Raw genomic sequence first — 16,038 nt, forward strand, 5'->3', positions numbered from 1 at the left:
TGAGACAAATATTGTACATTTGTATGCAGAAGTCACATAGCTGCCTTGAAATCCTTTAAGGCATTTTTGAAAGGTCAGAGCTGGAGTGTTCATTGTGCTAGTATTGTAGCCATTTCTCTTGCTGTGCCTTTATTTTCTACCACCATTTTCCTATAAATGACAGTTTGCAAACATTCATAAATAATGTCTTCATCTTATTTTGACCTGCTTGTGACCCAAATTTTGGAGCAGATGCAGATTGGAGGAGGAGGTTGGTTTCATTCATCTTGGTTCAAGAAAGTGGAAACCCTTATAAAACAAAAACATTTCAGAGGCTTAAAATGTATTTTTCACATTCTGTAATATTTTATTGATATTTCAATCTCACTGAAAATTTACTGTAGGTTTTTGAAACAGCAATCATCCACTCGCTGTGAGAATGGCCCTTGCCTCATGTTTACAATATAGATTTCAAAACTGCTTTTTACTGCTCTTATTTCACATGGGTATGGGTCAAAAAATAACCACAGTTCTTTATAGATCAAGTTGGACAGACACTTGAACACCTGCAGAGACATTTTCTTGGGGTAAGGACCAGGGGAATAGGGTTAGTCCTTGTGCAGATCTGAAAGCACCATTGCTGGCATTCGCTGCTTGAGTGACGTGCTCAGTGTAAGAGAATAGTAATGGCACTTGGAATCTAAGAGCAGCCATCCAGCACAGAAATGAATATGCAAAAAATGGAAATGATTTATAACATTTCTTAAGTTGTGACAAGAGCGAAGATTTCTTGGCATTTTGAATACTCCTTTTTTTTTTTTTTTTCCAAAGAAAGCTAGCAGCAAACAAAAGTTTCTGGAGTCTTGATACTAAGGATTTGTGGAGGATATAGAGATTTAATGGAAAATCCAACTGAAAGTATTCAAGTATGCACTTAAAAGAAAGTCACAGGCTTGTGTCTGCAAAACACATCAATTTTTCATCTTTCATTTTAAAAGCTCTTCCATTGAGTTTGTAGTTTTTATTTAAATTTACTCAAATGCAATCACAGCAATATGAAAGGAAGCACTGCAGTATTGATCAGTAGTAGCTGATTATCAGTAAATGTAACCAGTTGCAGTAGGTCTGCAATATGTTGCATGAAACAGTATTTTATACCTTAAGTATTTGCTGCTTTTCTAAGAGGTGAAAATACATTCTGTCCTTGGATTGGCAACATACACATACAATAATGGACAAAGCAGCTGAGCATTTAGAAATGGTGGTGTAATACTGCAGGAAAGAGATTTAAATGTTACATTGATTAATCTGATCTTTCTGCAGTGCTGCCTTCACCAAGGGATCTTTTAAGAACTGCTTTATCTTTACCTGGCACCAAAGGCCAGCCAAGAGTCTGTAGGAAGAAGATGTGACATGTCATGATTAAGCCTTGCCATGTTAGAGGGGAAAAGCAGTTCAGCAGGTTAAGCACCTCTCCAGTCGACCCTCTCTTTTACATTCTCATGACTTGTGCACAGAACTGAGGAGCGAGTTCAGGAGCCTGACTGAGGAGCAAGAGAGCCTCAGATACTTTGAAGATACAGAAATCAAAGGAATGAGGCAAGATAGCTGAGTCAATACAAAAACATGCAAAAGCTGTGGGATCACCTTCCCAGGGATGGCACATCGGACAATTTGAAGTCCTGCATCTGTTAGTCTTGGGTGCCTTGCTTCTCTGCAGCTCTCTGAGCTGCCAGCTACCTCCTCAAACCACAGGTTTGGTGTGAGAACCACCATTTCAGGGGTGACCCTCTGTTTTATGCTTGCACTGATCTGCCCCCTCTCCTCCTCTGTGATTCTGTGTGCCAGATGAAGCTGATCAGCTCAGCACCAGACCCAGACTACCTGTCCTGTAGTGTCTGGTGCACAACAGGACTCACACAGTTCCTTTATGGGTCCCCTAAGGAGCAGGACAAAACAGTAACCTTGCCCAGTCACTCATATATGACTTAGCATGATCCCTGTGTACTCTGAAGTTCCTATTTCGTCATGGGATGTAGGGCCTTCAGCAAAGAGTCTGGCAGGTCAAAAGCACATTGGACGAGTTGGGGCTGCAGAGTACACCAGCCACAAGATGCATTTAGGATACCCACAAGTATTTTGGCACCTGCTGCATATATTCCAATTATACCAGGACTGGACAAGAATCTTGGCTCTGGCTTAAGTGTGTTCTCTGCCACCAGTGAGAACTGGGCCAAGATTTGTAATGGGCAACATTCCTTCCAGCTTGAATGAGCAGGGCTTTATTGTTACTGAATATTTAGGGTAAAGATCCATATACTTATTTTACTTATATCCAGCAGCTGACACTGGAGGTGATAACAGCAGCTCCTGGATGTGCCACACTAAGTAAGCAGGAAGAAGCCTGTCCATCTGCTTGACCCCCACCTCAGCTCTCCTAGCCCCCTGAATTAGCATTGGACTACATTTTGGCATCTGCCTCTGTGCTCCTAGTACCCACTCTGCAAATGAGCCCCTCCCAGGACCTTTCCTAAGAAACAGAAAAGCCAAAGGACAGAGCTGAGTATTTCTGCTACTCACAATGACAAGATCTTACTAGCTGATTGAATCAAGGTATTTGTCCTGTTGTTCAAAGAAGGCCTCATCAAGACAGTTACCAATTGTTCATTAAATTTCAATATCCAAGTTCTTACCTGCTAGGTAAGTCTGTTTAATAAACAACAGCTATTGCTTGGCATTTTTCAAGACTGCAGTCTCAAATATTTCTGCTGCAGTCTGTTATATTTTAGATGACTGAGAGTTTTAACTTCTCTCCCATGTGAACAAGGGGAAAGTAATGAGTAAATGGGAACCTTGTATTCTGGAATTATAAAAGATATTGTAAGGGGCCCCAAAGACTGTAAAACTTCCTTGGCTTTCCACCTGACTAATAGTGTATAAAAGCTTCACTAATTCACTAATTGTAATGTTCTTCAATCTAACTTGAATAAAAATCAGAAAATACAGTTTTTCATTTGAGCCAAAATGAGATTTTGTAAATTTGCTTCATATTGGCATAAGATCACTTAAAATTTTGAAGTAGAAATAAGTTTGGTTTGGATTAGTAGGACATTATTTATTCCATGTCAAAACCATAAAGCTTATCTCTGTGAGAAAGCTGACAGAAGAAAGGAAGTTAACCTGAGCTCTGTCTTTCCTATATTTGCCAAACTCAGAGGAGTCCTGTGAAGGCAAGAATTGGCCTTGAGTTGTAAGAATGCTGACTGCAGTAAACTCACACTACCTCATGGGAATGAGATCAATTCACTTCATTTAAGGAAAGTATCTGGGGTCACACAAGCATGAAATATAAATATCTTAATCAAAGCTACATAAGGAGAGGAAGAAATATGGAAAATAAATAGAAGGTGACAAACTGAATGGGGAAGAGAAAATGAGAATCTACAGCCAAGAAATGAACCTGAAATAGGAAAAGCTAAAAAAGAAAACTTTAAAAAAATCTTCAAGATGCTTCTGTTTTGGGGTTAAATACACATCCTGTTTCAGAATGGAATACTCATAGTTCTCATTGCTACTGGTCAGGTACATAAAAAAATGCAGTGCGCTTGTCCACCCTAATGACCTAGACTGGAATTAATTCCACAGCTATCACTCTTTCAGTCACCCCCACAGAATCTTCCAGCTTCTCACGTCCACACACAAAGGTCATGGCAGAAGCCAAACCCATGAGATGTCTGTGGCAAATTTACCATCACACTCACATTTTGGCCAAAGCCAAACTGCCTTTGTTTAATCGGACTGAAGGGGCTGCCCTCTGCTAGATGAAGGTATCTGGGGAGGAGGCTTTCTGTCCTAACTCAGAAATACAAGCTATTTCTCTCTCACGCAGTGGCTGTGATCCCCTTAATCACAGTGTCTGCGTGTGTGTCCCTCTCTGCCTGTTGCAGACAGCTGGTCCGAGTGGTCCGAGTGGTCCGACTGCGACTCATCCGGCTTCCAGACCCGCGCTCGGCAGTGCATCCTTTTGTTTCCTGTGGGCAGCCAGTGCACAGGCAACACCACAGAGAGCCGAGCCTGTGCTGCAGACTCCAACTTCATACCAGGTGAGATCAGATCAGCAAGCTCCTTGAAGGATTAGTGAAATCTCTCAAGGTTTCAGGGCTGAGACATAGCGCTGTTCCAGACTGCACTGCGCAGATCCATGAGCTGAAGAAGAGCTTGCCTTTAGTCAGCACAAGGATGTTGGTCTACTGTGTAGAGACAATGTGTCTGTGTAGATCTGGTGTCTACATAAAAATCTGTCCCATGGCACCCAGAGTCACTGCCTTGGTTAGTCACTGTCACAGCATTCTGCAGGTCTCTCCCATTCTACTTGGTAGCAGGGGATGAGTACAGACAGCAAACAGAAATAGTTTCGTTTTTATTTTAAGTTGTTTTGGGACTAGGATTATTAAAGAAACGTTGCTGTAGGTTTTGTGGTTTGCAGGTACAAAGTAGGTGCTGTGGTTGTAAATCTGGAAATAATTTCAGACAGTCCCTTGCGTTGATAATTGCTCAGAAAAGTAAATACTATTAGCTTTGCCTCCAGTCCTTATCTCTCATGACTGCTAAGTACCTGATGAATAGTCACACTGTGTATTATTCTATAGTATTATTTCAAACTCATGACTGTACTTTTGTTTTTAAATCACAGGAGTCATATAAATCCATACAACAGTATGGATGGTCACAATGCACTGCTGTCAACAGTCGACTTTCTCCCTATGTACATTAAAAATAGCCAGGGGTCTTTTCACAGACAGAAAAATTTACATTTTAATGTATCATTTGAAATGTAGCTGTGTTTAGTCAGTGCTGCAACCTTTTCTTTGAGTGACTATGCAGTAAACTACAGTACAATGTAACAAAGACATCAGCAAAGTTAAACTCGTTTTTTATGGATGGTGCATAATGCTTTAACTCCCAAATAGTATTTTCTTCTAAAACCAATGTGAAAAATGTCAGTATGAAAGCAAAACCGCCCACATTGTATTTTCCCTTTCCGAAGGCTTTTGAAAGTCTATTAATATCCACATTCTGTGAATCTGCAGCTTAGTCCAATATAAGCTCTACATCTTGTTTTGGAGAGTAGGCATTTTCAGAATCTGAAACAAGCCACCATGTCTCTTGCCCTTCTGGTTTGCTGCTCCTTCTCACATTTGCAGTAACACAGAGGATAAGGTCATGCCATTACTCCCACCTCAGTGAATCGAGCTTGCTTTCTCTGGTTCACTTGGCTTGCTTTTCTCATCCAGGTCCTCTAACTGAGGGGTTTCCTACCTAGCTCTTGGCTGAAATGACCAATCCCTGCAGAAGTGGCAACTTTCCTCTGTTGTAAGAACTGGGCACATAGTACTAGCCCATTTCTGTATCTTTTCCCTCATTTCATTTTTTTTTCTTGGAAAAACATTGTTAAAAAACTTAAAATTCTGCTTTTTTGAAATCAGGGTATACTGTGTCAGCTACCCCGCTTGTATACAAATTATCCTTAACCTTTTCAGAGAGGTTCAAGAGACTGATTTGTAAGGCAGAACTTCCCTTCATAGAAGCCATGGTCTGGAAGTAAGGAGTGGAAAAGCTTGTTTGCCTACAGATTTTAGTCTGTATTTTCAAAGTAAAAATGATAAGGATACAGGATGGAATTGCATTTTATTAGTTTACTACTGAGACCTACTAAATTAGCAGTTGCCTTTTTTGAAGATGTATAAATTCCCACTTTTCACATTAGCGCTAGATGCGACTTCTAGAAGTAAGGAGCACATTTGAACGCAAGGTAATTAAACTGTAGTGTAATTTTATTTCAGTAAATCAACTCTTTCTCCACAAGCTTAAACTCCACAAAGAATGTTTCCATCTACATTTCATCCTTTTTATTCCAGAGATGTTTTAAGGCAAGAATTAAAAATAAGTTGTTGCTTTTGTTTGGGAAACTAAGGAGCCTGAAGATGTCATAGGTCCTTTCCATTAATTCTACCACATAGTAAAAATATTTTTTACTTTGAATTGAAGTAGATGTAAAAGAATGAATTTTTAAATCCTTTCTGTGTTAATCTAACTAGAAGTTCTCTGTAATATTTTTTCTCCTTGGCCTAAGGGGTTTATTTATTTTTCTAGAAATATCTGTGGCACGATCCAGCAGCATAGAAGAGAAACGATGTGGCGGTAAGCTTTTCAGCTTGGGATGTCTTTTAAATGCTGAAATGTCCATTCTCCATTTTTTGCTTTTGTTTCACCTTTTGCACTCCCTTATTAGTATTATTCTACCTTCTAAATGCTGCATTCTCATTATTTACACTTGTACAGAAAAAAAGTAGTTATTTGTACCAAAAAAATGTAGTTACTACAGGATTTCTCATTAAATATCCATCTGTCATTGGTGACCTTTGAGAGTAGAACATGCATTATTAGATGTTTTTATTTTCTTCTTTGTCAGTGTGGCAGTCACCCTTGTACTCAAAAAGAAATATCTATAATAATCTAGTTACCAGAAGGTCAAAATTTGTAAATTTGTTGCTCCGCCTTTTTCAGGATAACAAGTGCACAAACCTCTTTTAGACTCCAAATAAACAGCAGAAAACCAGCCTGCTAATGAATTTCCTAGCCCAGACTCGATCTGGGACTCGTTTTCAGCTTCGTTGCCAGACACAGAACTGAAAAGTAAATCAAAGGTTCCATTCTGGAGAGTTGTGATGCTAGAAAAATAGATATTGAAAGGAAAAACTTTTAAAACCACTAAACAATAAGAAGAATAAGAAGAAAGAAGAAGAAAGAAGAAGGAAAATGAACTTTTTTTTTTCTTGTGCTGAGCTATCACGCTTAGTCTGTGTCGTCATGGTAATAGCTCTGGCCAGTCCTAGTATTCTTCCATGCACAGATAAGCTGCATTTTTAACCTAATAAAGGGCAATGAAAAAACAGAGGTTATGAAAGGGTACTTGTGCATATGGTAACTTGTTATGGGAGCCAAGATAATGTCATTTGATTTTTTTTCTAATTAGCAGTGGTACTCTGAAAACATTTTGCCAAGTTCTACAACACTGGGAAACCCTCAAAAAGGTGTAGAAGGATATTTTAGTGATAGATTGGTATATTGACACAGTCAACTGAGTCACCTAAATATTAGTTTGTGTTTCTAAGTACCCAGTAGGCATGTAAAGGTTTTGTAACCTTAGGTCTAACAAAAAATGAGACTCATGTACTGGCCCATTTTTCTGTATCACAGTGAAAAAGATCTAAGAGATGTTTTAAAGACTAGCACCAGTACATCAGTTTAAAATCCTTCATTTGTACATTTAGGCAGCAACAAATTTCAGTCATGCGATGATGAAATTTCCAGCATGAGTTTCTCAGTGATACTTCTCCCCTAAAGTAAATCAAAAAGCACAGCTTCAGTTCGAAATAACAATGGAAAGCAGTCCAGTTTGTTTATTTTGAGCAAATCCTACTGGTTCCATATCTGATCTGGTATCTCTGTTCAGTAACATCAGGGGATGATTGTGCTTCAAGTTCCCTCCTACAGTTTCATGCAGCAATGGGCTTCCTGTCAGTTTTAATCCTTGCGTAGGTGGAGAGGGTTTCCCATGGTCTGATGCCTTGTGCATTTGAAGAGCAGAGCAGATGGGAGGGTACTGGGCTCTGAGGTGTTGACTTTGCATTCTCTGGCTGCCCTGCTTAAAGGTGTATCGAGATTCAAAGAGCCTGTCTCTCGCCACTTCCCATTTCCCCCTAGAATGCTACCATTTCTTCCTTACTCCCCCTTAAATAAAGAAAAAGTTCCAAGAGCTGGAGAAGGAAACAAACTGGCCAAGGTACAAAAAGAATGATAACCAGCAAGAATTAAAGCAGGGATGGAAAAAACATCTGCTGCTGCTTCTGGGATATGCATCCAGTAAAAGGGATATGGAAAATGTTTATAGAATGCAGGAACGGGGTTCTATGATATCAGGATTTTTTCAGTTCTGCCACGAGTCACTATGTATAAGAGAAAAAACTGTAATAGCAGCAGAGAAGGTGATACTGTAGTTCACTGAACGAAAAAAGCTGTTTATGTATACTATATACATAATTTATACATAACAAGGATCTGTTATACAGTCTGAAAAAAAAAAAAAACCATGAACTATTCAAACATACGGAATGCAATTAATTTTTCTTTTATTTGCGTTCTGAACTTATTTAAGCGTCTTTCAATGATCTCTACTTGAAGAGATGTATGGGTATCTAGGATTCTTATAATGGTCCCTTCAGGGAGGTAAAGTGAATTTACTACTGTAAGGATAAACCATCACAATTGAGATGTTTCAGGGAAACACATGAAAATTCCCTTATCCTTATTTGACTCAAACACTTGTCTACATTTTTCCCCGAGCAGAAGCTTTTACTGCCTCTGCCTCAAAATTAAGATTGCCTTCCTCTCTGCTCTGCAGAGTTCAACATGTTCCACATGATCGCAGTGGGACTGAGTAGCTCAATCCTCGGTTGCCTTCTCACCCTGCTTGTTTACACGTACTGCCAGCGGTACCAGCAGCAGTCCCACGACGCCACTGTCATCCACCCGGTGTCACCTGCTCCTCTCAACACCAGCATCACCAACCACATCAACAAACTGGACAAATACGACTCCGTAGAGGCCATCAAGGTGAGCAGAGGGCTGGGAGCTACTCAGTGCACCTAGACGACATTTCTCCCCTATCGAAAGAATTCTCCTTGCTGCTTTTCCGCAGTGGCATTTGGGCTCAGCTTATGCTGATTGTTAATGACTAAAGTAGATTTCACTTGAGGTGTTGTAATTGCAGATCCTTTCAATTGTCAGTCCCTGTTAGGCAGGAAGTTGGATTTTGCATGTGTGTATAATTTATATAGCAGGTTTTGCTGGAAAAAAGCAAATCACTCAAGTTGTTTTGTGGGATTTTTTTCCTAATTGTGTTCCCGAGTGGCTTGTTCAAGAAGTAAATAGAGCTATTTTTCCGTGGCATCTACTGAAGAAATTCCTTTGGCTCTGATGATGCAGTTTCAAGGGCACTGTTCATCTTCCTGCACAATGTCTCTGTATGGGAGATGTACCTGGTACCTGATATATTCTGGGCCAGACTCTCAGCTACTGTTTATAGCCAAACTGCTCTGTGAAAAAGCAGTACAGGTGTACTGAGAGTCTATAATGATATCCATACTATTTCATCATTATTCCCAAATTGCTCTTCTCTTTTTGTGACCTTTTAAAATAACACTGCTTTTCAGATCCACTAGATAAAGGAAGGATGTGCATTTTGAAAATACCTAGTTCAGTATCTTCAGATTACAAAGTTTATTCATACAGCTGCAAAGCTTTTTTGCAAATGAGGATTTTTCTTAAATCCTACCTGGATAATCCAGTTCTTAATTTCTGCATTTCTCTTTCTAATTAAGGACATTTTAATGAAAATTATCAAAAACAGCAAGAAAAGTCTGGATCTCCTAGTCAGCAGTGGAATATGAACCTAATTTAAAGCTTTTTGAAATTCACATCATCTCTCTAGATAGCTACAGAAACAAAAAAAAAACAGTCCTTTGAAAATTTGTATTTTAAATACCCATATTACTTTTTTTAAAAGCAGGTTTTATGCTTTTAAGGCCTTCAGACATTTCTGCCACTTGAAAACCAGGGAATTAAGACAGTAAAGAGAAAATAATACTTATTCAGTAAAAAGATAGTGACTCATTCTAATAGGAAGGACTGCATATATATGACTAAAAATATTCACAGAATCAGAAAATTAGTTTTGTAATATTATAGGGGAAAATGCCTGGCTTTATTAAGTAGAATTACTTTCTGTAGGAATGTTATTACGTAAGAAGATACTTTCTGCAAATGCAAGTTTCTGTATCTTTCAATGCATTTTTGACTGGCTTATATACACAGATATGTGCCACAGAAACTGCCTTGGTAAAAGAGCGCTTAGTGGTTGCCTTTCCTATGTCCTTTTCATTTTCTGATTTCTTTTTTTCTCTTTTCCTTCTCAGGCATTTAACAAAAACAACCTGATTCTAGAGGAGAGAAACAAATACTTCAATCCACATCTTACTTCAAAGACTTATTCTAATACCTATTTTACAGATTTCAATAATTATGATGAGTACTAATGGGCTTGTGTATTTTCTGGCCTCCTGTAACTCCCCAGTCCCAAGGCCTGTGCTACTCAAGTGCTCATGTGATTGAGGCTTCAGAGATGAAGTTCAGAGACATTTCAAGCACGATCCAAGCCATCAATGTCCCATTGCTGCCAAAAGCCCAAACCGCCTGTTTGTGACATGATGTTTTCTTTGCAGAATGCAAGGTTGGCCTTCAGTGTCAGGGGCAGCTGTAGCCCCTCAGTGTTGCTGGACCACTCATGAGGATTGCATTGCTTCGCTCAGTTTCGTAAATTTCCACTCATATTTCTCTAACAAGTGACTAAGTCATTCCGGAGTTTTAAAAAGAAATGATAATGTTACCCCTTAAATCTGTTCCAGGAGTACAAATCTAATTCTCTTTTTAGGCATCATTTTTTTCCTTGGGGTTTAAAAAGGGAGCTTTGCTGTTAGCCCTCTGAGCAGTCTCCTGAAGCTCACTCTGCCAGAAAGAGCTCACAAGGTGCTGGGGATGACAAGAAGTAACGTGGCGGTTTAGTGATCCTCTGCAGCAGCTCTGGGCTCTGTAGGCTGATCTTCCTGGGCTGTAAATCACTCTGACTGCAGTTCAGCTGCTCAGAGTGCAGAGAAGTACTAAGGCTGTACCCAGGGATACAATCTTGTAATTAACCTGGACACCTCCGGGGTCAGTGGTTTCCAGTTGCAAGCCGAGCCCAGCCACACAAAGCCTTCACCTTGCTCAGTTTAATTTTTGCGAGGCTGTGGAAGGGCATGTCCCGCAGGGAGGCTGAGGGAGGAGGGCGGATGGGAGAGGCACACTGAGAGGTTTTTCTCTGTGTCTTTAACAAGCCAGCCTTGCTGCAGCGCGCGGGTTCGTTGTGGCATTCCACGGGCTTCCTCTCCCTGGTGTGTGCCCTTGGCACACGCTTGTCTCTGATGGCTGTGGCCACCAGGCTGGCCACAGGGCAGTACAACTGCACCGTGTATTGTGTGCCATCTCTGGCTCTTGGGGGTATGTAGGCATAATCATAGGTCTGCTTTTTTCTTTCCAACTTTTACTTTATATGCATGTGTCCAACAAACAAAGCTGGCTCAGAGAATGCAGATACATTTGCAAAGGGCTGTCTCATCTTGCTGCCATGTCTAACCTGCATCAGTCAGCCCCTAGAGGAACATTCTTATGGTGTTTCAAGTGATGATCTTGTTGGACTTCATTGATGTACATATTTAAGTTTTAATTTATCAGTTTTAATTCCTTTTGTAGTGGTAGATGAGGAAACACAAAGTTTTATACCATTTTTCTTTGTCTTATCTGTTGTCACCCACATTCATGACATTTTTATTTTTGTATCTGAAATTCTATATGTATAACTAAAAAGAAAATTGCAGGGATTTGAGTCAGATTTTACAGAGTATATAGTAGCAAGGAAGCATTTTGCTATTCTCAGAAGCTAGTGAGAAGAAATTAAGTGAATATTAAGGATTAAAGAACTGGGCTTTAATTTTCTTTCTTAAAGCAAAGACCATCGCACTAGAATACTAGGGAGGTATGCAAGGAGAAGCAGAGTAGAAATATTACCATTCTGTTTAGAGCCCTTGCTAATTAGGTCATGGTATAATAGACAAATAGAGAAAAGAATGTACATATTATAATGATTCAGAACAAAAATCAAAAAGTACCAACACTTCCATAGCAATGGTAAATACTGTATCTACTCATGGCAGTGAGCTACATTTTTGAATGGGGATAGATCTGAATGTAGCACTATGCTTCCAATCTGTTCTACAGAAAAATGAAAAAATTCAAAGTGGTCTTTAAAATGCTATGCAGTAAAATGAACACACATTTGCCATCTATGAAAGTAATTAAGATCAGCCACCTATATTTTTTCCAGCTGAATAGCTATTCCTGTTACTAACTCACCCAAATGAAAGCACTTGCCTTCACACCAGCTCATCTCCAGAAACTATAATAATGCTGGGTCTCTATAATTTGTGATTTTTTTTACTGTTCATTAGATTTGGTTTCCCAGGAATAAGTTAGCTGATTTCCCTGGGTAAGAGAAAATTTTCTTTGCAAGAAATAGAGGGAAGAAAAACTCTCCATGTCATAAGCAGTATGGTATGTGAATTACTGTGTTCATGCCAAAAGATAAATTTTATATTTAAATAAGATAAAACCTATATTGTTGCTACTGCCAAGAAAAAGCAGCACATGTACATACACACTTATGAGCGACAGATTTCCTTTCTGCCCCTGTACTAAGAGAACATTAGTCCAACTTCTGGATTTTATATTTAGACTAATAGTTTTGAGACCAATACCTTTAAAAGATTTAACTATGTATTTTTATTTTACCGTTTTTAATTAAAATTACTGAAATTATCTTCTTTTTCCTAACTCTTTAGTATTTTGAGGTGCACCTATCTTTCTAGTGATTTATTTTTCATTCTTTTCGTAGATAAATACATATGTTAGATATCTGTTATATAGGTGTTAATAATGCCCTTGGTTAAGTCTGCATGGTCATAGGTAGAAGTCCATTTAGCAGATGCTCAGTCTGCTCACACTTCCCTCTCCTAAGGGAAGGGGTATTTCCCTTAGGAGAGGAAGGGGTATTTCAGGTGTTCCAGATCTCTGAGCAGCTTCCATGCCAACATGTCAGGGAATTAATTATTTTAATTATTTTTCTTTTTGATTTAGCTTCCTAAATTTAGTTGTTCTATATCACAAGTAGAAATATATTCAAAACTCTATCTGAAGGAGCAGGGTAAACATGAGAATTTCACAGCACTTAAATGAGAAAAACTAGATGGCAAGATCTCCTTGTCAAGACAGGTTGTGAGACAACAGGTTTCATAGCCTTTAGATATTTAAAGGACCCCAGATGCACTGCCTGTATCAGTATTTTCACCTTCTGAATTCTGTGTAGCTACCCAGGTAGTTTAGTACAGCTTTTTCTAGTACATGAAGCAAAGCAAAGTGCAGTCTCCAGTAATTTTAAACTGACTTTATTTAGTATTTTTTCTAAAATAGGCTACAAAGCTGAAAAGGCAGATTTCATAGAATGGTTTAGGTTGGAAGATGTCCATGATCAATTCCAACAATTAATCTAGCACTGCCAAATCCCCTCTTAAAAGATGTCCATTTCTTCTTGAAAGCTCTTATTTTTCTGTCAAAAATAAAACAAGTGGGAATTTCCTGCAAACCTTGTTTAAGCCAATAGGGCTCTCTGATTTTCTCAAGGATAAAATTTGGTTATGAAAGCATTGTTCTTTTCTTTGAAAGCGAAAATTGAGTCCCTTGCTCATCAAAAGCCATGCTTAGAGATCCTCCACCCTTTCACTTGGATAAAGTGATCTATTTTGGATAAATAATTATATTACCTCGGACGCCATTAGTTAATATTAGTAACCATGCTTACATTGATTGCATAAATTTAAAAATGCTTCTCTATTTTGAATGCAAACAGTGTGGCAGATAAATGAAAATACTCTAAGATGTTTCCATGTAGCCTTGCTTCATGAAGTGAGGAGGAAGCAAGGCTGCCAGTCCCATCCTGCGCAGTAAAGAACAGACACTCATTGGCCAACTCAAATACCGCTATGCCTGAGTACACATTTTGTGCTTATTTTTTATGTCAGAACCATAGTATACATTCCTCAGTTGCTTAGAAAATTGACTCCCATGCTTGCAGATGTATCTTGGACGTTGGTTTGAGTTTGATGATCTTTATGGCCTTTTTAAGTTACTCTATGTAGACGCTTTTCCAGCCGTTTGCAGTCACCTGATGTTGAAGCAGTGTGGTTTGGCTAAAACTAATTGAGAGATTTTTTACTAGGATTAGGAATTTCATAAGAGAACGGAAGAAAGAATGGGGCTTAAATGGCTTTGATTTCCAGGCTATTAAGCAGTACTGATTAAAGTCTCACATTGGTGTAGGGTACTGTGCATTTAGTTAGTTCTACCAGAGATCCACACCAGACTCTGGGAAAATACCACTCCAGCATACAAATTAAGAGCTACTGAAGCACTTATGTTAGTGAAGAGATTTCTCAGAGCATCAGACCATATGGCTGTTCAAACCAGAAAAGAATGTAAGAGGTCCCAGATGTAAGTAAAATGTTAATAGGATTACATGCTTCAGTATTTTTTCCCTCATAATTATAGAATAAATATATTCACTTCTTTAAATGTGGGACCAGTTTTAATAAAATCGGTGCAACATGAGAACATTCCTAATGTTGACTGTATGCATAATGGCTTTGCTGTATGAGATCAATTCTGTAAACAGTTTGGTCCAAGCTTATCTTGCTCTTCTTGAGGTGTCTGGCCAATTTTAACTGTTGCTGCCACCAGCATCGTCTATGTCTCGTCTATGAAAACATACTTAGATGGGCAGAGTTACATCCTGATGAGGGCTTGTGTCTCTCCACCAACACTGCAGTGAGCCTAGAGAGAGATGCTTCTAATTTTCAGTGTAATTTCCATGCCTAGGCTGTCATAATCTAGGTTCTTGAATATAATTTTACTCATCACATAAGTAACCACACCAAGATCAATGGTATATATGTAACAAGTTACTTATTTTAATGCATTTACAGAATTGAGCCCAAAATGTATTGCTTCTGCACAAATCCATGCACAGTACAAGATGACTTCAATAGAAAAAAAACAGATTCATTTAAAATTGTTCACAAGCAAATCTGCATCTTGATATCAGGGAATAATATGTGTTCATTGTGTGGGGTATTTGAATTCATTCCTTTCTTTGCTAAATAAATGAATGATAAAACAAGATACTGCTTGACTTCATTTAAAAGCCATTCTTCCAAAGAAGGATTGTGGGATCTGTGGACATTTTCCCTTTTTTTGTCTAGTCTTCTCCACAAAAAAGAACCCGTTTGTGGCTGGAATAGCCTTTAGCTGGACTGCTCTGTGTCACTAGATGAATGCTTTGCATTGTGTTGCCAGGCGACGACATTCTCTAACTGGGATGGTACAAAGAGGGAAATACACAAACCTGGGAGGTTTGGCAACAATTTCAGCCCCAGCAGAAGCGAGGGTAGGCAGAAGTGAAAACAAAACCATAGAAGAATGTGGCTGGAGACTTGGAAAATTTGTCAATAAACTCAAAGGAACGCAGAGGCTTTTTGGGAACTGCAAAGGGTGAGACTATCCAGACTATAAGATCCTAGATAATCAAGCCAACTAGTAGCTCAAGAAAAAGCAGTCTGATTGCAACAGGTATTTGTGCAACAGGTGACCCCGGTGACACTGTCATCATCAGGTTAACCATAGAGGGTGGAAATGCTCTCACAAGCAGGGAGCGCCACCATACAGGTGGCATTTTGACGATACCAAATATCCTTGTTAGCGGGAAGGATAGGGCAAGAGGAGCAGGTCTGTAGACCTGGTGCTGAACTTGTGGATTTTGAACTAGCTCCAGGCTAGTCTCACAGGCTGTGCACCCACTACCCCTTCAGTTTCCCCCATTTATTAAAGAAAAGAAAATGCACCATACAGATGGTGTGCTCAGACTTCGTGGTGCAAGTTAAAGCACACTGAGAGGTGCGCTGGGAACTGATAAACCTTTTGTTTCCTGTTGGCTTTTTGGATCCAGGTTGGATACATTCTCACATACTTTTCCCCTTGCCTTCTCTGCTTCTAGGAAATTGATCACAGCTTCTACCTTGCTGAGTATTTATCAATTTGAAGAAGAGATTCTATGCCAGTAGTGAGGTCTGCTAAAAATTTTTACCTTTAAACTGACATCAAGGGCTGCATGAAAACTGTTCTAGTGAAAACAAGTCTGTCTGTAATTGGTTTGAAACTGAAGGTACTAGAGCGATTCCTCAACTGAAATGATCATCTGAGCTGAGATGATAATTTTCAAAGAAAGATTCAGTGTAA

The 16,038-nt window shown here is 39.1% G+C and overlaps 1 protein-coding gene across 10 annotated transcripts in view; it reads left to right on the forward strand.

Annotated features, from left to right (window-relative positions):
- SEMA5A (semaphorin 5A) overlaps positions 1-14,923 on the forward strand; it is a 320,230-nt gene extending 305,307 nt beyond the window's left edge. For 9 of the 10 annotated variants that reach the window (XM_059854936.1, XM_059854946.1, XM_059854910.1 and 6 more), the window contains 4 exons: positions 3,927-4,082; positions 6,133-6,180; positions 8,444-8,655; positions 10,017-14,923. In XM_059854936.1, the coding sequence (XP_059710919.1) occupies positions 3,927-4,082; positions 6,133-6,180; positions 8,444-8,655; positions 10,017-10,136 (536 nt within the window). In that variant the 3' untranslated portion in view covers positions 10,137-14,923. The remainder of the gene's footprint in view (positions 1-3,926; positions 4,083-6,132; positions 6,181-8,443; positions 8,656-10,016) is intronic. The other variant, XM_059854986.1, reaches the window with a different exon arrangement.
- Positions 14,924-16,038: the final 1,115 nt, after the last annotated feature.

The sequence above is a fragment of the Haemorhous mexicanus genome, chromosome 1, assembly GCF_027477595.1.
Source record: "Haemorhous mexicanus isolate bHaeMex1 chromosome 1, bHaeMex1.pri, whole genome shotgun sequence".
Classification (NCBI taxonomy): domain Eukaryota; kingdom Metazoa; phylum Chordata; class Aves; order Passeriformes; family Fringillidae; genus Haemorhous; species Haemorhous mexicanus.